The 25,270-nt window shown below is 42.0% G+C and overlaps 1 protein-coding gene across 14 annotated transcripts in view; it reads right to left on the bottom strand.

The window, feature by feature from the left end:
* Positions 1-21,223: 21,223 nt before the first annotated feature.
* Positions 21,224-25,270, bottom strand: part of NPNT (nephronectin) — a 77,373-nt gene continuing 73,326 nt past the window's right edge. For 12 of the 14 annotated variants that reach the window (XM_042251163.1, XM_042251161.1, XM_004009646.4 and 9 more), the window contains 2 exons: positions 23,888-23,978; positions 21,224-22,510 (listed from right to left, as the gene is read on the bottom strand). In XM_042251163.1, coding sequence (XP_042107097.1) covers positions 22,266-22,510; positions 23,888-23,978 — 336 coding nt within the window. In that variant the 3' untranslated portion in view covers positions 21,224-22,265. Of the gene's footprint in view, positions 23,979-25,270 lie in introns of all 14 variants that reach the window. The other 2 variants (XM_060417547.1, XM_012179568.3) reach the window with 2 other exon arrangements.

Consider the following 25,270-nt stretch of genomic DNA (forward strand, 5'->3'; position numbering starts at 1 on the left):
GTCATAGATTAACTATTTCACTTTGTGGAAAACAGTTTGGCAGTTTCTCAAGGTGTTTGCCCCGTTTTACATTCCCACCAGCAATATTCAATTCCTCTACATCCTCACCAACACTTGTTACTTTCCATTTTCTTGAGTACCACCTACTTTGTGGGTATGAAGTGATGTCACATAGTGGTTTTAATTTGTATTTCCCCAATGATGAATTGTGATATTGTGATTTATAATAAATAAGTATATATATACAGTCTTTGTCCTGTTTCTGGTGCAGAGCTTCTAAAACTCTTGAAATTTCCCAAGTGAGGTGAGCAATAAATGTTCTTTTGCTATGAGGTAACTTCTGGACACCCCTTAAGGATGGGTGTGGTTGTCAGGAGAACCAACCAAGTGATTAAAAAGTCGAAACTTTCAGTTCCACCTCCTGACCTCTGGGGAGGGGAGAGGGCCTGGAGGTTGAAACAATTACCACTTGCCAATGATTTCCTCAGTCATGCCTGTGTGAGGAATGCTCTGTAAAACCACACAAGGTCAGCCTTGGAAAGCGTTTTTGTTGGTCAACACCATGGAGGTGCTGAGAGAATGGCACCTGAAGGTGAGGACATGGAAGCTCCCTAGCCCCTCCCCATACCTTCCCTCTGTACCCCGCTGTTCCTGAGTTATATCCCCTTTTAAAACAAGCAGTAATCTAATAAATAAAATGTTTCTCTAAATTCAGTGAGCCACTCTAGCAAACTAATCAAACCCAAAGAAGGGATGTAGGAATCTCTCATCTGTAGCTGATCAGTCAGAAGCACACATAAGAGCCTGGGCTTGCAACTGAGGTCAGAAGTGGGGACTTGGGTGGCAGTCTTGTGACACTGAATTCTTAAGCTATGGCATCTGTTACTGTCTGCAGGTAAATGATGTGGATATTTCATATCAGAATTGAGCTGAATTCTTGAAAATCCTGCTGGTGTCCAAAAATTGTTTGATGTGTGGGAAACAACCCCCCCTCCCCCAACCCACATATACACACATTGGAAATTGAATCTTGGAACACCAAAAGACTAATTATGATGACTTTTTTCACGTGCTTATTGACCAATTAAATAGACCATTTTTTGAGAAATGTCTATTCAAATTCATTAACCATCTTTAAACTCCATTGTTTTGGTGAGTTGTAAAATTTCTTTACATATTCTATTTACTAGACTCTTATGAGATACGCAGTTTGCAAATATTTTCTGCCATTTGATTGGTTGTATTTTCACTCTTAATTGTGTCCTTTGCACAGAGTGTTTTAATTTTCATAAAATTCATTGTGCCCATTTTTTATTACTCATGCTTTTGGTGTCCTAGGTAAGAATTCATTGCCAAATCTGAAGGTCATGAGAATTTACCTGTATGTTTTCTCCAAGTTTTATAGTATTAGCTCTCACATTTCGGTCATTGATCAGTTTTGAGTTAATGTTTGCATGTAATATGAGGTATGGATGCAATGTCATTCTTTTGCATATGGATATCCTCTTATCCCAGCTCTATTTGTCGCTGTCCTTTGCCCAGTGAATGTTCTTAAAACTCTGGTCAAAACAACTGCCTGTATGTATGGCTTTATTTATGACCTCTTAATTTTCTTCCATTGGTCCATGTGTACGTCTTTATACCAGTACCACAGTTTTAATTACTGTAGGTTTGCAGTAAGTTTTAAAAATGGGAAGTGTGAATCCTCCAATTTTATCCTTATTCAAGATTATTTTGGCTATTTGAAACTCCATGTCAATTTGAACATTGGTATTCCAATTTTTTCAAGGAAAGGTAATTGGAATTTTGATAGGCATTGTTATTAGTACGTAGATCACTTTTAGTAGTATTAAGATCTTGATAATGTTTTTAATCCACAAATACAGAATGTCTCAATTTATTAAAATCTTCTTATACTGGTAGATAATTATTAATAGTTGATCTAAGAAAGAAAGGGAAAATTTTATTCAAATATTATAATCTGAGTGACAAATCTTTGAGGAAAGCTCTGAGGACTATTCTACCTGTTAAAGGTCAAAGCACAATTATACAGAGTTTTGAGACAAAGGGTTGTATGTCAAATGATGTATTGCTGACAGTTTACATTGTCCAGATCTACACGTAAGAATGAGCAGAGGATCATGGGTTATCATGGCCCCTTAGCAGATTAAAAAAGAAGGTTATCTCCTAAGGAGGTCTGGTTAATGCAAATATACAATATACCCTAAAGGAAAAGGAGGAGGCCCAAACAGGAGAAGACAAATTTCATGTTTAAATTGCTCTCGCCTTGCCATAAAATATGAATTTTATTTCATCACATTATTTAAGCAATGTGTTTTTAGTTTTGTGTACAATTCTTTCATCTCTTTGGCTAAATGTATTCTTAGTTATTTTATTCTTTTGGATGTTAGGAATGAAATTGTTTTCTTAATTTCCTTTTCACGGTGCTCATTGCTGATGCAAAGAAACACTGAGTTGTTAATTTTGCAGCTTGCAACTTTGCTGAATTTGTTTATTAACTCTAGTGGCTTGTTTGTGGGTTTATTGCAATTTTCTGTATGTACGATCATGACATCTGCATTAGAGATAGTTTTGATCTCGTGTGGTCTTGGCCTGCAGTGACTTAAAGCAGGGTTTTGGTTCTTGGCCAGAGATTGATGTCAGGTCATGGGGGTGAGAACACCGAATCCTAACCTAACTAGACCAGTGGCTGGTCTAGTGACAAGACCCTAGTTCTTCGGCTTTGCAGAAAAGAATTTCCACAAAGATGGAATGTAGTGAAACAAATATTTATTAAGAGAAAAAGAATACATATAGTACATGTGGATAGAAACACGGGCAGACTCAGAGTCACAGACTTGTGCACTCATGGTAGTTTGAGTTACATTCATGGGCTATTTCTTCCAGGTTTCCCTTGGCCAATCATTTTGATTTGCTGATTCAGAGTCCATAGTTGGTATATCTCAGGATCCATTCATGTATGCACACATCTCTTAGCCAAAATAGATTCTACAAAAGAGGCCTGTGGGTAGTTGGCATCACTTAGCATCACTCCCCTTTTGACCTCCAAGGAGTCTCTCTCTCTCTTTCTCTCTCTCTCTGTGTGTATGCGTGTGTGTGTGTGTGTAATTGGTGAAGTCTCACATATGTGGTCTCTTACCACATATGGTAAGAGACCCAGCCTCCTTTCTCAATTGTCCTGCTATTCTCTTAGAGTATAGGTCCTCAGGGGCGTATGAGTGCTACGTGCTTAGTCACTTAAGTTGTGTCCATGTCCAACTCTTTGTGACCCTGTGGACTGTAGCCTGCCAGGTTCCTCTGTCCATGGGATTCTCCAGGCATGGACACTGGAGAAAACTGAAGTGGGTTGTCATGCCCTACTCCAGGGTATCTTCCTGACCCAGGGATTAAACCTGTGTCTTATGCATTGACAGGCAGGTTCTTTACCACTAGCACCATCTAAGCAGCCAGGTCAACAGGGGATGACTCTCTAATTGCTTTACCTTGTGAGGCCTATCTACCTCCTGTCTCAAATACCCACTGAGAGACCTCAAGAAATCTTTATTGGAACGATGAAAGGCAAGGGTTTGTTTTCTGTAGCTTCTAAAGCATGGCAAGAGGCTCTTAGACCCTACCTAGTTGGGGTCACAGGGCTCTCAACCTGTCTCATTAAGGGGCCCCAGATTGACTTCTATTATTATTTCGGCAGGATCTGCTTTGAGGAGTGGCTGAAGTCCCTGCATCATCATTATCTTATGGTGCCCTGGAGAAAATAAGCTGATTAGAGAAGCAGGGGTCTTTTACTAAAGACCAGTAAAAGACTATTATAATCAGAGGCTCAAGCAAAGGTAGGAATCTGGTTATGCAAGGTCGGCATATCTTTGTTAATCTCAGGCTTAAAATTTTAATATCTATTTCTAAAATGGAAAGTCTGAACCTGTTGGTCTCAGGCCTCCTTGTTGGACTGAAAGGTCTTAGTTTCAGATTTGCAATAATATGGAAGACAACAAAGCACTAGGCAAAATATAGCATAAATCAGTATGGCCGAAATGAGGAAGGTTATAAGAAAATGGAAACCTCCCATCAGAAAGTTTTTCATACCTTGTGAGATCCAGAAGAACAAGTTAGAAAACCAGTTTTCAGTTCTTCAGCCTGTGTTGAATAGCGAGGATTGCTGGCTAATTGTAGAAGCCAGGTGGCTTGCTGTTGAATTTTCTCAGTGTCCATCCCCACCTGGGTAGAGGTGTTAATATAAGCGCAACAGGAACTGTTGGCAACTGCACATACTCCTCTCCTGCCAACAGATAATCCAGTGTCAGATGGTTGTCAAGTACAGCCCTGGCCAGTGAATCTAGAGACTTTTGTAAATTAAGAGTTAGCAGTACTTTAGCTATGGCAGTAAGAGTATGAGACAGGTTTCAAAGGACATGTTGGTGTGCAGCTACTCTCCACTATGGTAACAAGGTTTACCCAGAGAAATAGGTGTCTCTGTCTGCCATGGCACCAGGTAGATCTCAAGTTAATCCAGTAAACAGTTTTGATGAACTCACCCAGTGCTTAGATTCATTTAAGGGGTGCATTGAGAAAGGAGTAATCAAGGTTCCTGGCATACACTGTGTGTGTGGAATTATTGCATAGGCAATTAGTGGCCCATGGTTTCCTACCCACCTGGCATATGGAAACACTCCCTGGTGGGATACAATATAGACTAGTGGGCTTAAGGTTTCAAGGCCCAGCCACTCAGTTCTATTGTTATGAAAAATGTTCTCCAACCTGATTGTTGTTGAGTCACTAAGTCATGTCTGCCTCTTCTGTGACCCCGTGGACTGGAGCCCCCAGGCTCCTCTGTCCATGGGATTTCCCAGGCAAGAATACCAGAGTGGTTTGCCATTTTCTTCTCCAGGGGATCTTCCTGACCCAGTGATCAAACCCAAAGCTCCTGTCTGGCAGGCAGATTCTTTACCATTGAGCTACTTCAGAAGCCCCTCCATCTTGATACCTGCTCCTTAAATGTTAATCCTTCTTCCTTCGGGTAGCAAGTTAGACTCTGAGCACACATAGGTAACTAGAATTCTGATTTAGGAGGGGACACTATAAAGTGCTGGGGGTGTGTTAATGCCAATTCTTCGTCCTTCCAGTTTTGACTTCATTTTCTCTTTCTATTGCTAATGGTAGACTTAGGCAAGAGACATTAGAATTTTCTTCAGTAGGAAAATGAACAATTCTGACCCTGTACATTACTGTTCTGAGCCTTTGGATCTCTGGCAGAAGAGCAATTTCCATCAGGAACTTGGTTAAAATTCCTTATGGGATGGGCAAGGGGGTCGTTCTGGCGCATGATGGACTTAGCTTGGAGTAAACAAATCCAGCCTTCTGTCAACTGAGTGGAGGAAATGAAAGTTTGTGCAGTGCAAACCAGAGAGTTGTTTGTCCATCCTGTGGATAAGGGAAATAGTCATAGAAAAGCTAAGGCGATCAGTAGCTTTATAGCAGCACCAGTCAGGATCATATTTAAATCACCCAGCAAGGGCAGAAAAGTTCAGCAAATTCTGAGAGCAAGGGTGAGAACAAAAAAAGACAATAGTTATCATTTACCGGAATATATCAATTGCTCTGTAAATGGAATGGAGTACCAAGAGGCAAAAGGAAGATTGTAGCTATGGATAGCTTAGGCCTAGGGCCTTTTTGCAGAGAAGGCAATGGTAACCCACTCCAGTACTATTGCCTGGAAAATTCTATGGACAGAAGAGCCTGGTAGGCTGTGGTCCATGAAGTCGCTAAGAGTCAGACACAACTGAGTGACTTCACTTTCACTTTCATGCATTGGAGAAATGGCAACCCATTCCAGTATTCTTGCCTGGAGAATGCCAGGGACAGGGAGACTGGTGGGCTGCCGTCTATGGGGTTGCACAGAGTTGGACATAACTGAAGTGACTTAGCAGCAGCAGCAGGGCCTTTTTGAATAGTAGCTTCAGGTCTTGTAGTGGCTCACTCCTCCACCTGAGATTTTCATGCTGTCCTGGACCCTCTGGATCCTGTGGAGTCTTGGAGGAAGGGGTGGATTCACAGGGATGGGCTGGAATGTGGGTCTTCAGGTTCCTGTAACATATCAGTAGAAACAGGTTTAATCCTGGACAGATGAACCCAGCTGGTGAACCCCTGGAGTTTGACTACCATAGGGGTGCTCAGCAGGACTTAGAAAGGACTTTCCATTTTGGGAGTAGCTGGTCACCAGGGGACTCATTTTTCAAGGGCTTTTAAACTCTTCAGAGTTTACAACAGAGCCACTGGACCTGTTATCTGGAGAGGGCTGTACTCTTGCAATATTCGTATTTTTTTAAAATTTCGGTTATTACTTTTGGCTGTTCTGGGTCTTCACTGCTGCATGGGCTTTTCCCTAGTTGCATTGCACAGGCTTCTCATTACAGTGACTTCTCTTGTTGCAGGGCAGGGGCTCTAAGGTGTGAGAGCTTCAGTAGTTGCAGCTCCCAGGCTCTAGAGCACAGGGGTGCGTGGGCTTAGATGCTCCGTGGCATGTGGGATCTTCCTAGATCAGGGATTGACCCAGTATCTCCTGCATTGGCAGGAAGATTTTTTTACCACTGAGTCATAAGGGAAGTCCTGTTGCCATATTCTTTAGGCTTTGGGATCTAGCCTCGGTTTATGACACCTAGAATATACTGCTTCCCTAGTGGCTCGGATGGTAAAGAATCTGCCTGCAAGGCAGACCTGGGTTCCATCCCGGGGTTAGGAAGTCCCCTGGAGAAGGAAATGACTACCCACTCCAGTATTCTTGCCTGAAGAATTCCATGGATGGAGGAGCCTGGCAGACTACAGTTCATGGAGTCCCAAAGAGTTGGACATGACTGAGTGACTAATGCTAGGTTTATGAACTTGGTTTTCTGGATCACCTAGCATGTCCAGAGTAAGGAACGGTCTTCCATATGTCATTTCTAAAGGGCTTAACTTGGTCATTGTTTTAGGAGCTTCCCTGACCCTTAAAAGGGCTCTTGGCAGCAGGCAATACCATGACTCTAGCATTTCCTAACAGAGTTTGTACAAGGGTTTCTTTAGAGTATGATTAGCCTGGTCCACCTTTCCTGAGGACTGAGGTTTCCAGAATGAATAGAGGTGGTAGCTAATTCCTAAAGCTGCAAAAATTTTTGAGTTACCTTCACTACAAACAAAGGTGCATTGTTACTCTGAAGGTGATGGGGCAACCCAAATCTAGGAATGATTTCCTTTAGGAGCACCTTAGACACTTCAGTCCCTTCTCTTTTCTAGTGGGGAAGGCCTCTATTCATTCAGCCAAGGTATCTATAAAGACTAGTCAGTATTTGAAGCCCTGAAAAGAGGGCACCTGAGTGAAATCTGTTTGTCTGCTCTTGGGTAAGTCCCATGTTGCTGGACTTGGTTAACAAGACAGGGAGGCTTGACATTGCCTGGATTATGGGTGGTGTGAAGGGCACAGGCTTGAGTAACTGTCTCCAAGAGCCCTTTGATAATTTTCCATTGGTCAGAAGTATGAGCAATTTCTGATCTATGTGCCACCAACCGTCTTCCCTTAATTCCCTCTCTGTTTTGTGCCCAGCGCTCTTTGGAAGTCAAGTACCATGTATGATATTAAAAGGGGTTAGGGATGGGATTAAAGCCACTTTGTTTATGGGCATCAAAGCTGCTTTCTTTGCTTCTCAATTTGCCCTGTTGTTTCCTTGGGAAATTTGAGAAGTTCCCTTTTGGTGCCTGCAGCAGTGAATGACTGCTACCTGTTTTGCTTTTTGAACTGCTTCTATGAGATATAAAATCTCAACCCCATATTTTATAGGGGAGTTTCTTACATTTAGAAGTCTCCCTCTTTCTAGATAGCCATATAGTCATGTAAAAAGAGGAAGGGATATTTTTAGTCTGTGTACATATTTACAATATTTCTTTCCCTTAGGATTAAGGCTCAGGTTAGAACTATCAGTTCAGTCTCTTGGGCTGAGTTTGTTGGGTGGCAAAGTTTGTGCTTATATGACTATATGAGCACTCACCATAGCATTTCCTGCCCTCCTGACTCCATCTTTAATGAAACTGCTGTCATCAGTAAACCATTCTTCCTCAGGGATTTCTATACCTGGTCTGTTAGGTCAGACCTATAGGCACAGTTAGAACTGGACATGGAACAATAGACTGGTTCCAAATCAGGAAAGGAGTATGTCAAGGCTGTGTATTGTCACTCTGCTTAGTTAACTTCTATGCAGAGTACATCATGCGAAATGCTGGGCTGGATGAAGCACAAGCTGGAACCAAGATTGCCAGGAGAAGCATCAATAACCTCAGATATGCAGATGACACCACCCTTATAGCAGAAAGTGAAGAAGAACTAAAGAGCCTCTTGATGAGAGTGAAAAAGTTGGCTTAAAACTCAACATTCAGAAAACTAAGATCATGGCATCCAGTCCCATCACTTCATGGCAAATAGAAGGGGAAACAATGGAAACAGTGAGAGACTTTATTTGGGGGGGCTCCAAAATCACGGCAGATGGTGACTGCAGCCATGAAATTGAAAGACGCTTACTCCTTGGAAGAAAAGTTATGACCAACCTAGATAGTATATTCAAAAACAGAGACATTACTTTGCCAACAAAGGTCCATCTCTTTGCCACCTAACAAACCTTTGCCACCTAACAGTCTATGGTTTTTCCTGTGGTCATGTATGGATGTGAGAGTTGGACTGTGAAGAAAGCTGAGCGCTGAAGAATTGATGCTTTTGAACTGTGGTGTTGGAGAAGACTCTTGATAGTCCCGTGGACAGCAAGGAGATCCAACCAGTTCATCCTAAAGGAGATCAGTCCTGAGTGTTCATTGGAAGAGCTGATGCTGAAGCTGAAACTCCAATACTGTGGCCACCTGATGGGAAGAACTGACTCATTGGAAAAGACCCTGATGCTGGGAAAGATTGAAGGCAGGAGGAGAAGGGGACAACAGAGGATGAGATGGTTGGATGGCATCACCAACTCAATGGACATGAGTTTGAGTAGGCTCTGGGAGTTGGTGATGGACAGGGACGCCTGGTGTGCTGCAGTCCATGGGGTGAGAATGAGTCGGACACGAATGAGCTACTGAACTGAATGGGCACAGACCTGGTCAAGGGTTTTGAGGCAATAATGTGTTAGCTATGGGATTTTGGTGGGCATTAATGTAGTGAAGAGTGTGGCAAGTATTTTTAATGTATAATTCATTTATTTTTGGCTGTTCTGGGTCTTTGTTGCTGTACAGGCGTTTTTGTAGCTGTGGAGAGTAGGGGTGACTTTGTTGCAGGGTGCAGGCTTCTCCCTGCCCACTCTTGCTGCAGAGCACATGCTCTAGGTGCCCGGGCTCAGCAGTTGAGGTGCCCGGGCTCAGTAGTTGTGGTTCCCGGGCTCAGTAGTTGTGGTTCCCGGGCCCTAGAGCACAGGCTCAATAGTTGGAGCACACAGGATTAGCTGTTAAATGGCATGTGGCGTCTTCCCAAACCAGGGATCAAATCTGTGTATCCTGCATTGGCAGGAGGATTCTTTATCACTGAGCCACCAGGGAAGCCCAAGAGTGTGGCAAGTTTTGAGTTTCAGTTCTGGAGAGTCAAGGAGTAAAGCCGCTTAATAATGCAGCCTCCAGTTAGCCAATGGTGGCCTTTTATCTCTAGCATCCCTTGTACTTGATGAGTACATACAGTTGATGAGGGGTTCGGCCTTCCAGGGGCTGTCCAAAGGTAAGTTTGTTAGTTTCTTCCACTAAGAAAGTGGTGGCAGCTACTGTCCAGAGGCAGCCAGGCCAACATCAGGCCATAGAGTCTAGTTGCTTGGAAAAGTCACCTATAGGTGAGGAACTCCCCCTAACTTCAGTGTGAGGACTTTTAAGTCTGTCTGTTCCCTGCTTTTCAGCAATGTATAAGATGAACAGCTTTTTCAAGGTGGGAAGACTGAACAGGGGCTCTGGTGAAAGCCTGCTCATTATCGTTAAAAATCTTTTCCTGTCCTCCATTCCAAAGTAACAGTTGTATCTGGACCTTTAGTGGCTTCATATAGGGGCTTAACCATTAGCCCGAGTTCTGGAATCCAAATTCTACAAAGTCCTGCCATGCTCAAAAATGTATGGAGATGTTTCTTTGTCTTCAGAGTGCTTAGGCCTAACATAGCTTGTTTCCTATCTGGAGACAACTGTCTACTTCCAGGGTTTATAATATAATCCCAAATATTTAACCTGAATCTTTGAGATTTGTGCTTTTGTCCAAGAGACTCTGTAACCCCAGGTCCCCAGGAAATTAAGGACTTCAATGGTATTTTGATCCATGGAGGGACTATATGTTAATATATCAGCTACATGCTATAGAATATCACCTTGTTTTAGGTGTATTTCCCTTAGTTCCCTTTCCAGGGCCTGGGTGAACAAGTGTGGGCTGTCTGGATACCTCTGAGGCAATATTGTCCAGGTATATTGTTGCATTTGGCTCAAGTCAGGGTTAGTCCAGTCGAAAGCAAACAGATATTGTGATGAGAAATGAACTGGGATGAAAAAGAAGGCATTCTTGAGATCTCTTACAGTAAATGATTTAGCGTCCTCAGAGATCTGGGTTAATATGTTGTAAGGATTGGCCGTAAGGGGATGTACAGTGGCCACTGCGTCATTTACCGCTTTAAGGTCTTGTATTGCCCTATGTTCCCTTTTTGGCTTAACAGCTAGCAGAATAGAAGTATTGCACAGAGTCTGGCAGGACAACAAGAGGCCATGCCTTAAGAATTTATCCATGAGAAGTTGTAAACCCTTCTTCGCTTTCAACTTTATAGGATATTGTCTCCTGCTAGGTTAGGCAGTTTCTGGCCTAACGCTAATTCTCATTTATGGCCCTTCCAGGGATTATTTTTGTCCCATACTGAGGGTCAACTGCTTGTAGAATATGGTGGGAATAACACCTTGCTCTTCTGGCTGGTCTGTGTTAGAGTCAAGATAAGGGGCTACTCAGGGCCTCCTAATCTTAATGTGGCCTCGAGGGAGCTCAGAAGGTCTTGCCCTCGTAATGGGGTGGGACATTCGAGTACAACTGAAAAGGCATGTGAAATCAACGACTGCTCTTACTGGCAAGTGAGAGAACCAGTAAGATAGTGGGTGTGAGGCTTTCCATCAACACGAATCACAGTACAGTTTCTGGAGGAAAGAAGTCAATGTGAGAAATTAAGACAGTAAGTGATTCCTGTATCAATTAAAAAATAGACTTTCTTACCTGCCCCTGCAAGAACTAGCCAGGGCTCCTCCATGGAGACAGACATCTCATTGTGGGGAGCCACCAGAATCCCTGGGCTATCTCAGTCGTCCAGCATGGTCATCTTGAGAGCAGGAGCCCCCGCTTCCCGTTCAGGACTGAGGGCAGCCCCTCTTCCAATGACCTGTTTGTTGGCAGACTGGGCATGGCCTGGGGAACTCTTTCTGGCAATCTTGGGCCCAGTGGCCATTTGACTTGCATTTGTAGCCTTCCCTTCATTGGTCTTACCTCTAGCTGGATGGTTGGACGTTCTTGCCCCCTCAGATTGTCCTGAGGTAGCAAGGCATGGCTGACAGCAACAGCTATCTGTGGTATGTTAGCCCTGGCCTGTCCTTTCTTGCGTTGGATTCTCTTTCCCCTCCTGAGCTTAGTCTTGATTATTAAATACCTCAAAGGCCACATGTAGAAGTTGGGGCATGGGCATTTGTGGGCCAGATTGCAACTTTTGGAGTTTCCACCCCCATATCAGGGGCAGACTGGTTAATAAAGTATTTTCCCAGAAAGGACTGACCTGTAGAAGTGGAGGGATCTATGCTGATATACATTTCCTAAATGGCTCCACAAGCTGCCCATGAAAGGGGGCTGGGTTTTCTTTTTCTTCTTGGGTCACTCCTTTAAACTTTTCATAGTGAACTGACTTTTTGATAACACTTTGTCATCCCTTCTAATACACATTGGCTCATGTGCTTCTTGGCTTCTGTTCCCTCCCAGGAATTGTGATTCCAAGGGGGCTCCTGGCTTAGGACTACATCTCCACCTGTAGTATAATGTCTGGGTTGGTCTCCAACAAGCTGGTCAGCGTGCCCCTGAGCTGTTATCCAGATTCTGTTCTTCCTCGGGGGTATAGTAAGTAGATTAAAATGACTTGAACATCCTTCCAAGATAAATCAAAAACTGGAGTGGGGGCATGAAACCCTTCAACAAACTTACTAGGGTCTTCAGAAAATTGGCTCAGTTCCTGTCTGCACTGGGCTAAGTTGGTTAAAGAGAAGGGCACATGTATTCTGATTGTTTCTTCACCATTTGCCACTGCCTTGAGAGAGCATAAAATTAGGATCCTGAGTGATAGGAATTCCAATGAGAGTTACCCCACAGGGACTAGTCTCTGTTTCTTGGGATAACAGAGGTTATGGAGGACCATAGGGAGGTGGTTCAGCTCAGTCGCATCCAATTCTTTGCGACTCCATGAACTGCAGCACACCAGGCCTTCTGTCCATCACCAACTCCCGGAGTTTACTCAAACTCGTGTCCATCAAGTCAGTGTTGCCATCCAGCCATCTCATCCTCTGTCGTCCCCTTCACATCCTGCCCCTAATCCCTCCCAGCATCAGGAGTCTTTTCCAATGAGTCAACTCTTCGCATGAGGTGGCCAAAGTACTGGAGTTTCAGCTTTAGCATCAGTCCTTCCAATGAAGACCCAGGGCTGGTCTCCTTTAGAATGGACTGGTTGGATCTCCTTGCAGTCCAAGGGACTCACAGGAGTCTTCTCCAACACCACAGTTCAAAAGCATCAATTCTTCGGCACTCAGCTTTCTTCACAGTCCTACTCTCACATCCGTACATGACCACTGGAAAAACCATAGCCTTGACTAGACGGACCTTAGTTGGCAAAGTGATATCTCTGCTTTTTAATATGCTGCCCAGGTTGGTCTTAACTTTCCTTCCAAGGAGTAAGCATCTTTCAATTTCATGGCTGCAGTCACCATCTGCAGTGATTTTGGAGCCCCCCAAAATAAAGTGTGACCCTGTTTCTACTGTTTCCCCATCTATTTCCCATGAAGTGATGGGACCAGATTCCATGATCTTCATTTTCTGAATGTTGAGCTTTAAGTCAAATTTTTCACTCTTTTCTTTCACTTTTTTCAAAAGGGTCTTTAGTTCCTCTTCACTTTCCGCCATAAGGGTGGTGGTATCTGAGTATCTGAGGTTATTGATATTTCTCCTGGCAATCTTGATTCCAGCTTGTGCTTCTTCCAGCCTAGGAAGGTGGAGTCCGAGGCTAATCAGAGGGATTAGGAGAAGTAGGTGCCTCTGGAGAAGTAAGGTTCTGTCAGAAGAAGGAGGAGGGCTGGGTTTTCCCTCTGAGACAGGAGAGCTTAGAAGAGAATCATATAAAATGTCAGGAGAGTCTTCTGGTCCTCCAGGTTTTAAATTACGAGTTGTATCAGGCAGGATTTTGGTAAAGGACCACAAAAGGCTGAATATAGGGACATTTACTCTACTTTCCCATCCTGCAACAATAAAGATCCAATTTCAGAGTGATATTATACTTTAGAGACCCATTTTTTAGGCCATTTTTCTCCATCCTCCAACTTACACAAAGGACAGGCACTGCTACAATAGAATTTAAGTTTTTCCTTAAAAAATTCCAATTCTTCCCCCCCCCAACCCCAAATCAGGCTTATTAAACATAACAAAATTCTGTATACAAGGTGACCTAAACCTGCTGGTTCAAAACATGATACTTTTTCTTTATCTAGTATTTGATAAGTATTGATAGTATTCAATCCACAGAATGTCAAAAATTAGTTTACTCTAAAATTAATAGCAAAGTGCCCAGTGCTTATTACATGAATGGTCTAATTACTGGAACTCTAATAATTCTAGAAGATAATTAAGTATGACTGAGTCCCTGTGACAGGATGCTGGAGAACCAGCATGAGTCAGCAAGAGGCCATTCTGCGCACTGCCAGTCGTGTTTCTAATGTCCCCATTACCTAATTCTAGACATAGCACAGGAATATCAGTGGGGTCTAAGGTTAGCTTAGCTGCTTGCCGGGCTAACACAGATATCACCCCATGCTCCTCTGACAGGGTCCTGAGGCAGCCCGGATTGAGCCATTGTGAATCTCCATAGCACTCCAACAATGGATGGATTCTTCATTGTGTCCTCCAAGTACTGCTCTAAGGTAGCCTCCATCCCACTGTGCATTGCCTCTTTCTTCATCACTGGCGTCAGGTCAAAAATTCTGATTCTCAAGTACACACTGTATATAAATATATACAGAGGTGTTTCTCCTGGCTCAGAGGGGGCTCCTCCCATGTTGAGTAACCTACACCTGAGAACAAGAGAGCACTCCTAGAATGGAATCCAGTAACTCAGAAATATTTACCAGGAAGCTGTAACCTGGATATCAGGGCGTCCCCCAAATTCCCTTCAAATCTGATGGGGTTTCAAGCATCCTCTACTCTCCCAGTGATTTCTGACCAGACATCTCTGGCCCTCCTTTTTACATTGGGCAAGGTGCCTCCCCCAGCATAGCCAGAGGAGGACTTTTGAATTAGTGCAGACCAGTTGTCAAGACTTTCCTTAGGAGGTATCCCTTGTCTATAGACCTTATGTCCGATAAGTCTTCCCTCACTGGGATGTGGGCTTCCCAGGTAGTGGTCAAGAAACTGCCTGCCAATGCAGAAGACGCAAAAGACATGGGTTTAACCCCTGGGTCAGGAAGATCCCCTGGAGAAGAGCATCATGACCCACTCCAGTATGCTTGCCTGGAGAATCCTATGGACAGAGGAGCCTGGCAGACTTTGGTCCATGGAGTCTATAGACTCGGACACAACTGAGCGACTTAGCACGCACTCATGCATGCCCCCTGGGGTGTATTCCTTGTGACTGAGCATCCACAGAGTTTGTAATTTAGGCTTCTGGGTAGTGGTCAGCCTGATAAACCATAGCAGTGTGTAGGCTGCCAAGGCCTGGGGAGAAGGGAGTCCAGTGGATGCAAAGAGAACCCCTTGGAGAAATTGGAGCTGGGCACTGTGGAAGATGGGTTCCCTGGTGGCTCAGATGTTAGAGTCTGCCTGCAATGTGGGAGACCTGGGTTTGACCCCTGGGTAGGAAAGATCCCCTGGAGGGAGGGCATGGCAACCCACTGCACTATTCTTGCCTGGAGAATCCCCATGGACAGAGGAGCCTGGCGGACTACAGTCCATGGGGTCACAAAGAGTCAGACATGACTGAGTGACTAAGTGCAGCACCCAGCAGTGTGGAAGATGGCACAGGGTCTAAGGCCTGAGGACTGAGAGAGAAATTGTCATAGTAAATGTCTGAGGACTGAGTGAAATGAGAGACTAGACAGCAGAACACCCCCAAATCCTTTGCCCTATCTGCCTGGCAGCTAAGACAGAATGGAATCTGTTTGACACAGACAGTGCTGGGTTTGACGGTGGGGCTGTAGTTTAGGAATGACATCCTAAACTCCTTCCCTGAAAGGGCTAGGAGATGAAATGTGGAAAGAGACCTGCTTGTAGGAGTCAAGTGGGAAAGAAAAGAATAGTGGAGGGTTCCAGGTGGGACAGTGAAAGAATGAGAGTGAGACCGCTTGGGTTCAGAAATCACATTTCCACTAGTCCCAGAGGACAGTGTTACCTGTCCGCCAACCATTATTTGAATCTGCAAGGCCTGGGGATTCCCTTGCCAGCCACAGTGTTGTTGGGGGTGGTGGTGCCATAATGCTGTGAGCAGATGGATTACACCTCGCATTATCTTGAAAAGAAAGCAAAGGGGAGGGCAAGAGAAAGAAAGCAAGAGGTAAGTTAGGGGCCTCAAGCCGCAGCCATGGGAAGCCTGCAGTTTACCGTGATTTCCTGAATTCCTAGTTTTCAGCACCAGTTTTACTTCTTCCTTTCCAATACATTTTACTTCTTGTTGTCTAATTGCATTAACTAGACCATCCAGTAAAATGTTGAATGAATGACTGTCTTATTTTGAACCACTTTTCCCTTCCTTAGATAAATCCTTGCCTTTCTGGCATAAATTCCGTCATGACATAGAATCTTTGGAATGTGCTTTTGGATTCAGTTTGCTAGTATTTTGTTGAAGATATGTGTACTCATAAAGGATACTGATCTATACAGTTGACACTTGAACAATGTAGGGATTAATGGCACTCACCCCCTGGAGAGTGAAAATCTGAGCATCACTTCATAGTTGACCCTCCCACTATAAAGTGGCTCTGTATCCATGGATTTAACCAAACTGAGGGCATGTGGTACTGTGGTATTTACTGGGAAAAAAAAAAAAATTCCACGTATATGTAGTCCCCAGTAGTTCAAACCCAAGTTGTTCGAGTCAACTGTATTTTCTTTTCTTGTTATATCTAGTTTTGTATCAGTAATGCTGGCCTCATAGAATGAGTTAGGAACTGTCCCTCATCCTCTACTTCTTGGTAGAGTTTGAAAAGAATTGATGTTAATTCTTTAAATTTTGGTGGAATTTACTAGTGAAGAGATTTAGGTGGTCCTGAAGTTTTCTTTGTTGGGTGGCTTTGATTACTGCGTCAGTCTCTTTGGACTTCCCTGGTGGCTCAGACGGTAAAGCGTCTGCCTACAATGCAGGAGACCCGGGTTCAATCCCTGGGTCAGGAAGATCTCCTGGAGAAGGAAATGGCAACCCACTCCAGTATTCTTGCCTGGAGAATCCCATGGATGGAGAAGCTACAGTCCATGGGGTTGCAAAGAATCAAAAGACTGAGCGACTTCACTTTCACTTTCATTACTTGTAATAAGCCTATTGAGATTTTGTTTTCTTGAGGGTTTTTTTTTTTTTTCCCCAATTTGTAGGAATTTGTTCTTTTCATTTAGAATATCTAACTCATTAGCTGTTAACTAACTCATTAACTAACTGGAATATAATTATTTGTAACATTCTCTTATAATCATTTTTATTTTTGTCAGGTTAGTAACAACCCCAGTTTCATTCCTGATTTTAGTTATTTAGAGCTTTTTTTGGTTGTTAGTCAGTTAATGGTTTCTAATTTTTGTTGATCCTTTCAAAGAACAAATTTTTACTTTTGTTGATTCTCTGGGTTTTCTCTGTTTCATTTTCATTCATATATATTTTCTTCCTCCTGCTATTTTTAAGTTTAATTTGCATCTTTTTTGGCAAAGAATCTGCTTGTCGATACAGGAGACGTGGGTTCAATCCCTAGGTAAGGAAGATTCCCTGGAGAAAGAAATGGCAACCCACTCTGGTATTCTTGTCTGGGAAATCCCTTGGACGGAGAAGCCTGGCAGGCCACAGTCCATGGGGTCGCAAAATAGCTGGACATGACTTAGCAACAACAACATTGATTTTAGATCTTTTCACTATTTACTGTGTTTACTGCAGTACCTGAGTACTGCCTTTGCTGCATTCCTTGTTCATGAAAGACTTAATATTGTTAAGACGGTGGTAATCTCTGAAATAATCTATATATGGATATTCTATATGGACAGATAGGGTGGATATTCTATATATGGAAAGTGTATCTGCCTCCATATAGAATTTACGAATACTTAGTTTTGTTGTTGGTTGGTATTAATTCTTAAATATTCAGTTTACTTCATTGCTTTGTTGAAGCTCTTTGGGCATTTTCTTTCAGTTGTGAGGTTTTTGATTATTAGCTCATTCCATTTACTTGCAATGTCCAAGTTTCTATTTCTTCTTGATGCAGTTTCAATAGTTTTTGTCTAAGACTCTATGTCATCTAGGTTATCTTAGTTCATTGACATAAGTTGTTCATAGTATTCCTTTAAAATCCTTTGTATTTCTATAAGGTCAGTGATGATGTCCCCTCTTTGATTCCTGATTTTGTTCATTTAAGTCTTTTTTTCTTTTTCATTCTATCTAAATGTGCATAAATTTTAAGTCATCTTTTCAAAGAACCAACTTTTAGTTTCATCGATTTTCTATATTTTCTTTTTTTCTGCTCTAATTTTTATTTTCCTTCTTTTTGCTTACTGTGATTTAATTTGTTCTTCCTAGTTTTATAAGGTTTTTTTTTAATATAGGCATTTATGAATATAAACTTCCCTCTAAACAAGGGTTTAGTTTATCCCATAAATTTTAGAATATTTTCATTTTTATTAATCTCAAAATATTTCTTAATTTCTTTGTGATTTCTTCTTTTAGCCATTGTTTAGAAGCATATTGCTTAGTTTCCACATATTTTGAATTTCTCATATTTTCCTTTGTTACTGATTTCTGCTTTCATCCACTATGGTGGAAGGACCTATTTTGTATAATTTCAAGCCTTTTAAGATAGTGTCTTATGGCCTAATTTATGTCTGTGACATCTCTATGCCTTTGAAATAAACATATTCTTGTGTTTAGTGGAGTGTTCTGTAGATATTTGGTCTGGTTGGTTTGGGCTTCCCAGGTGGTGCTGGTGGTGAAGAACTGACCTGCCAGTGAAGACACGGATTTGATCCCTGGTTTGGGAAGATCCCCTGAAGGAATGTAGGGCAATCCACTCCCGTATTCTTGTCTGGAGAATTCCATGGACAGAGGAAGTGGGAGGGCTACAGTCCACAGTGTCGCACAGAAGTCAGACACAACTGAAGTGACTTTGCATGCATGCATGCTGGTTGGTTTATAGAACTTTTCAACTTTTCTATATCCTTTTGATCTCAAGTCTAGTTGTTTATCCATACTTAAGATTTATCTTCTCAATGGACGTGAGTCTGAGTGAACTCTGGGAGTTGGTGATGGACAGGGAGGCCTGGTGTGCTGCGATTCATGGGGTCGCAAAGAGTCGGACACAACTGAGCGACTGAACTGAAGCTTTATTTTTCCTTTCCTCAAATTGGAAAATCTCAACTGACCAATCTTCAAATTGACTATTTATTCTACCAGCTCAGTTCTGCCATTGAGTATTTTAATCATTTTTTTCATTTTAGTGATTGTGCTATGATATCCATGTTTTTAAAATAATATTTCTCTCAGTTCAGTCACTCAGTTGTGTCCGACTCTGCGACCCCATGAATCGCAGCACGCCAGGCCTCCCTGTTCATCACCAACTCCTGGAGTTTACCCAAACTCATGTCCATCGAGTTGGTGATGCCATCCAGCCATCTCATCCTCTGTCATCCCCTTCTCCTCCTGCCTGAATATTTCTCTACTTAATTGATATTCTCTATTTGTTGAGGCTCAAAAGTTTCTTAAAGGAAAGAATGCACTGGAATTAAGTGAATATTTGTGAATATACATCTTGCTACCATGGTCCTTTATACCTTCCAACAATGAATGTTAAGAGATGAAGGCCCTAGCCACCCCATCCCCCACCTAGTGTATTATCAGTAAGGGCTTGTAATCCAAATTTGATTCCAACATGAGGAACATGGGCATCACCTGGGAGCTGGTTAGAAATGTAAAATCTCAAGCCCCACTCCAGATTCCCAAATCAAGCTGAATTTTTAACAAGATTGGGCTTCCCTTGTAGCTCACCTGGTAAAGGATCTGGCTGCAATGTGGGAGACCTGGGTTTGACCCCTGGAGAAGGGAAAGGCTACCCACTCCAGTGTTCTGGCCTGGAGAATTCCATGGACTGCATAGTCCATGGGGTTGTAAAGAGTTGGACATGACTGAGCAACATTCACTTTCACCTCCCACACACACGTACATTACAGTTTGAAAAGCAGTGAGCCAAAGGTCCTAGAACCCATCACATTTTCAGAGCCTTCAAGGTATACCAGTATTTACAATAGCAACTTTGCATTTATTTGCATGACTCTGATAAATGTCCAACTTCCTCTCCAGATTGAAATTCCACAAAGGGGGTTGTACCTCAGAGCCAGGCACATAGTGAGTGCTGTAAAATCTGTCAAGTAAATCAATGAACTAGACTCTGAGATCTTATGCTTATTTGCTTCTTCCAACTTCATACACTTTAGGAAGAAGTTTTATTTCTAACATATTTGGAAAACTTCAGTTTTCTCAGATCTCCTAGAAATGATTAGGAAGGATCTCTGAGATGAGGAAAAAAACTCTTGAGATAAGGAAGCTGCAGTTTTTTCATTATCTTTTGCTTAAAGTATGTATTTATACAACATTTTAGCTTCCTAGCCACTAAGGGTTCTCTGAGTACTGGAAAGGAAGAAGCCATTAACATATTCTCTATAATAATTCTGTAGGACTAATTGTTGATCTTTAAATTTGTCTATCAGGAAAGATTATTGGAACAGGAGTAAAATGTCACAAATTAACCAAATCAACATGTTTTTTTAAAAAATGCTCATAATTCATATATATTTATATTCCTTTATATAAAAAGATTTAAGACAAACATTTAGAAGTAAATGAGACATGAGAAAACATAACTAAAGCAATTTGCTGAGGTATGACATGTTATAGTGATTTTCCGATCTTTCTCAGAAAGCATAATAATGTGGTAATATCTTTCAACTAGAAAATTATTCACAACCTGAAAGTTGAGTTACATTTCATTCAGTGGCAATTTTTAGGACTTCAAGCCCGGGAGGCAGCATCTCAAGTAATCCCGAAAGAACTGCTCCAAGAAGGCAAGGGAAGGAGCCAGGTTATATAGAAGTCTTGCATTAAAGGGCAGGTAGTCTGAACATCAAGATTATTGTTAACTTAAGAAAACTAGATAGCTCAAGTTAAGGAATTTTGCACTTTTTTTTTTTTTTGTATGGGATGATGCAAAAGTATGGGCTCAGTGAAATCATTCCTTTGATATGCAACTCAGCTCCCTGGGGCTTCGATCCCTGGGTTGGGAAGATCCCCTGGAGAAGGGAAAGGCTACCCACTCCAGTATTCTGGCCTGGAGAGTTCCATGAACTGTATGGTCCATGGGATAGCAAAGAGTTGGACACGACTGAGCAACTTTCACTTCCCTTCACTTCCCTGGGGCTAGTATCCTCCTGAGTTTCCTCAGGGCTCACCAAAGGGAGTGGCTGCAGGCAAATGGCTGCTAGATGGTAGGTATTCTTTCCCTTCTCAGCTGTTTCTCAGGGCTCACCAGCTCAGGTTGGAGGGCTGCAATCGCTGATGACTCTGACATCCTCTGTTTACTGATAATGGCAATATTTTATTTATCATCTTTGTTCCCAATATTCCTGGTATTAAAGTGGTTCTACTATAGAAGGCTTCTGTGAAAACTCAAGTTACCTTGATAATTCTTCCAGTTAAAAAAAAAAAAAACTCAGAGAGACGATTGGTATTATTAACAGTGTTTTTATTTACAAAGAATTATTTTTATTTGGCTGTTTGGAAAACCACTAACATTTTTCACTTTTAGAAAACATTAAATAATAAACAAGATGTTATACAGTACTTTGGATAACTTCTTCGATCAGTGTAGTGCAATGTATTATTGGCACCTAAAAGTGAAATTTTCTAGTTTCCCCTTTCATCTCCAGTTGTGCAGTTACATGACCAAAAAGGAAATGAATCATTAAAAATGGATCTAAAGCTGTATTTCCTGGCCCCTAACTCAAAGGCTTACTGATTTATATTCCCCCTCCAGCCCTGCCTCCACCAATTTAAATGATGAAAGATTCTACAGTCCTATTGTTCCAAAAACAATACCATTTTGTGGGGCTTGGAGATTCCAACTGATAAGAGAAACTTCTGCTAGTAGGTGAAGGAAAGGTCCTGGCAGTGGTGTTGGGCATGGCACTCTTTTTCAGTAGCCAGGTGAAGTTGTCACACACATTGCAGGGAGATTGCACCAGATAAAACTCTCTCAGCTATGTTCTCAGCTATAGTCTCTTTAAAAATTTGAAATATCATCCATTTAGCAAGTGAAAGGGCTGTAACTTTACTAAGAAAAAAAATACACACCACAACATTAGGATGTCACTGAGATACTACAATATCTGCCCATCATACTCTTTTGGAATAAATAGATTTTACATTTTTTCCTTTTTTGTTTGTTTTTGTAATACTTCTAGGCTTGCCATAGAGAGACCTTTTCACGAGCTCAGCACTGTGGCTTTCCCCTCTTTGATTCCTCTCTATTCGGAGGCCAAGAGGGAAATACCTCAGTTAGACCTTAGCCTAGTCCATGTTCCTTAGGCCTGGAAATTTTCATTACATAGTAATACAATCAAGATATCGTTGGAAAGATTCTATAATCTGTTACTCTACCTTGAGGTAAGAACACTTTTAACCATCTTAAATTAATAGAAAAGAATGTTATCAAATTGTTTTTTAAGTCTCAAAAAAGTTCACACTTTTTTAAAAACAAAAGATTCTAATTTAACAATTGTCCCTGCCAGGAAACGCTCCCTCACACTCCAGTCTAAGCCTGTTTCCTCTTGTTCTATTCTTAGTGCATGTGGAGAACAGCTGGTCACCATCCTCTCTGTACCAACCCTTTATATACTTGAAAACCAGCAATGGTTTGCCCCTCAGTCTTCTCTTCTCCATGCTGAATAATCCCAGTTCCTTTAACTTTTCATCATAGATCTTTTTTTCCAACCCTTTAATCATCTTTGTGATTCCTGGCAAAAACAGCAGAAAATATTTTGATTACTTAATCAGAAACGAAAGCCTCAGGAATAAGTTGCCTTTTAAAAGTTCGGTATGTATATTTTTAAACCTAAAAGTAAACTTTGCAGGGAGGAAGTGTCGTTGAGGGCTCATTGATCTTAGAATTCCAATCTTGTCCTGTTGCCCTAGTGTGTGTATGAAACCCATTCCAGCACACCCAATGCCTCAAAGCATGAGATTTGCCTCCTATCCTTTCCTGACACAACAGCACATGGGTCATGCTCTAGATCGGCCTAAATTTATACTGGTTTAAAAATTAGCATGAAAATCTATTCAGTGGAGCTTCCCCCATGCTTCTGAACACCCCGCTTCCACAAACAGAACCTTTTCTTCAAAACAACCCGAACTTTCATAAAGCTTCTTACAGATTACCAGAAAGAGCCATGTTGTTACGGTAAAAGCTGTTGGTTTTCAAGTGTAACCTGAAACAGTGAGGGTTTTATATGTTAACCTCAGTTTCCTGTCTATTACTGAATGGTCTACTGTCCTTTGTAGTGATCAAACTCAATGCCATTAAATTCACCTCCTCTGACCACAACCTGACACCTCTTCCAATTTTCTCTTGCTGCCAATATAAGGTCATGGAACTGGATGTCATTCCACCGTGTGAGATCACAAGCTGCCTTTCCCTTGCAACTAGAGTCTGTAACTATTAGGAACACGTAACTACTTATTACCAATAACACATTTACACAAAACACAATACTACTAACAAGGGATTATGTGCCCACTTTACATAACTGTCTTTAGAGGAAAAATACAGTTAACAAGAATAAATGCATCTTGATATGTTATACACCCTTCTTTTACAAAGACAATGGCAGTGAGAGAGTTCAGGTCAGACAAGAACTATCAATACCAAGTGGAGAGGAGAAGCCAAATTTCACAAGCACACTGTACAACACATCTTAGGGGAAGTCAATACTACTCGTGGTACAACACTGAACAGATAACAGAATGGCCATTTGCACAGATTTCTTTTGAAACCTTGTCCCATAATTTGCTACAAGAAACACCTTGCAACCAGGATGAAGGATGGTATAGGTCACACACGCCAAAGGCCTTCTTAAGAGACACAGCATGAAAGGTTAACACCCAAAAATGACTTTGGACACGTCTACAGATGCCCCCCTGTATTTCAAGGAGGGTGTCACTGTTCGTTGGGATTGCACAACAAAAGCAGGCCAGCAAGATGTGGGTCACCAACCAGACTTTCCTGACCCACTCTTTTCTTAGGCCTGATAAGAGGGAGGAGAGGACAGGAGGTGAAGGTTGGAAAAAGAGGAGGGAGCAACACGGGGTTCATTGCTAGTTCTGGAGTTGCTCACGTTCTTCAGAGCAGTGGCCTTTTTTCAAGCTCACATCATCCAATCCAATCTCCCCAGTGTGACCATGCCTTTTTTCACCTTTGAAGATGACCTAGAGAGAGAACGCACACACGGGTCAAGCCTCCTCTGCTCCTTTCCAACGTCTGCTCATTCACCAAAATAAAGGCAACCTTTCCCCGCAAACTAAATAGTGAACTTAACAGAAGGAAAGACTAGAACAGAGTTGCCAGTGTCACCGATGCTTGCCTTTTGGTAGGAATATAAGTCATCAGTAGACTGTTCACCAGATCACCTTACCCAGAATCGGTTCCTCTTTGAAAAGTCATTCTAAACAATAGTTCCATTTAGGAATGATTATGAAGTGGAGATTTTGTCAAAGACTACCAAGGTCTACCAGAAGAAGAGTGGGATGGAATATAAAGGTGTAGAAATTAGGAGCCAAATTTCTGAAAGATCACAATCATGCAGCCTATCTTAGATGTTTTCTAAGTTTTGTTGCTTACAATGGAGTAGAACCAAACACCCTAATGCAATCACAGCCTTGTTCACTTATGTAAAGACCAAAGTCTTTCCTGCATTTTATCTTCTGTAGGGCACCCTTGCTCCTTTTAAAACAGAAACCTATGTTAGGGTGTCAAACAACTTACTGTTTTTTTATCTCCAAACAATGTAAATATTAAGAGAAATTTTCAGAAAAATAGTAAAGCAAAATCCAATTCTTTGATAAAAGCTGTCTTCATGGACTCCAGCCTTTCTTTTTAAAGCAGTTTCTAGAAACTAACCCTTTAGGTATAGATGCAGAATCTCCTAATAAGTATTGCCATAAAGACGACACGTTTCCCAAATACATTCACTATTTCAGTGGGGTGTTATAGATCTTTTATTGCCAACTATAACTTGATTACTTCAGATAAAATTTTATATATTCAATCGAAGCTTTCCCCACATCCTGTCATGAACAGAATAATACTTTCCAAACATATTCTGCTTCCCACCCAAGGCTGCTTAACTATGATCTCTGAGCCAAAGAGGGGGAGAAAAGACTTTAAAGAAACATTTAAAAAATAACCCGCTTTAGGGTAGCTCATGGTGGTCATAGTTTGAAGTATAAGAAGTTTGAGTAAAAGGAAAAGCAGGTTAAGCCTACCACACCCCCCACCTTTTGAAGTTTTTAACTTTTAACTTTTGCAACTCCTAAATTTTTTTTTCATTAAAAGTAGGGGCTGTTCACCAGGGTCAGAGGAGAGGTGGTGATCAGAGGTGGCCGTGAAGAACATGTATGAAGGAGCATGGGGTTAAAGAAAGAAGCAAGAGGCAGGGTCACCACACCCGGAAAATGCAACAGCCCCGTGCCTGAATTCAGGAAGAGAGGAGGCGGCTTCC

The sequence above is a fragment of the Ovis aries genome, chromosome 6, assembly GCF_016772045.2.
Source record: "Ovis aries strain OAR_USU_Benz2616 breed Rambouillet chromosome 6, ARS-UI_Ramb_v3.0, whole genome shotgun sequence".
NCBI classification, from domain to species: Eukaryota; Metazoa; Chordata; class Mammalia; order Artiodactyla; family Bovidae; genus Ovis; species Ovis aries.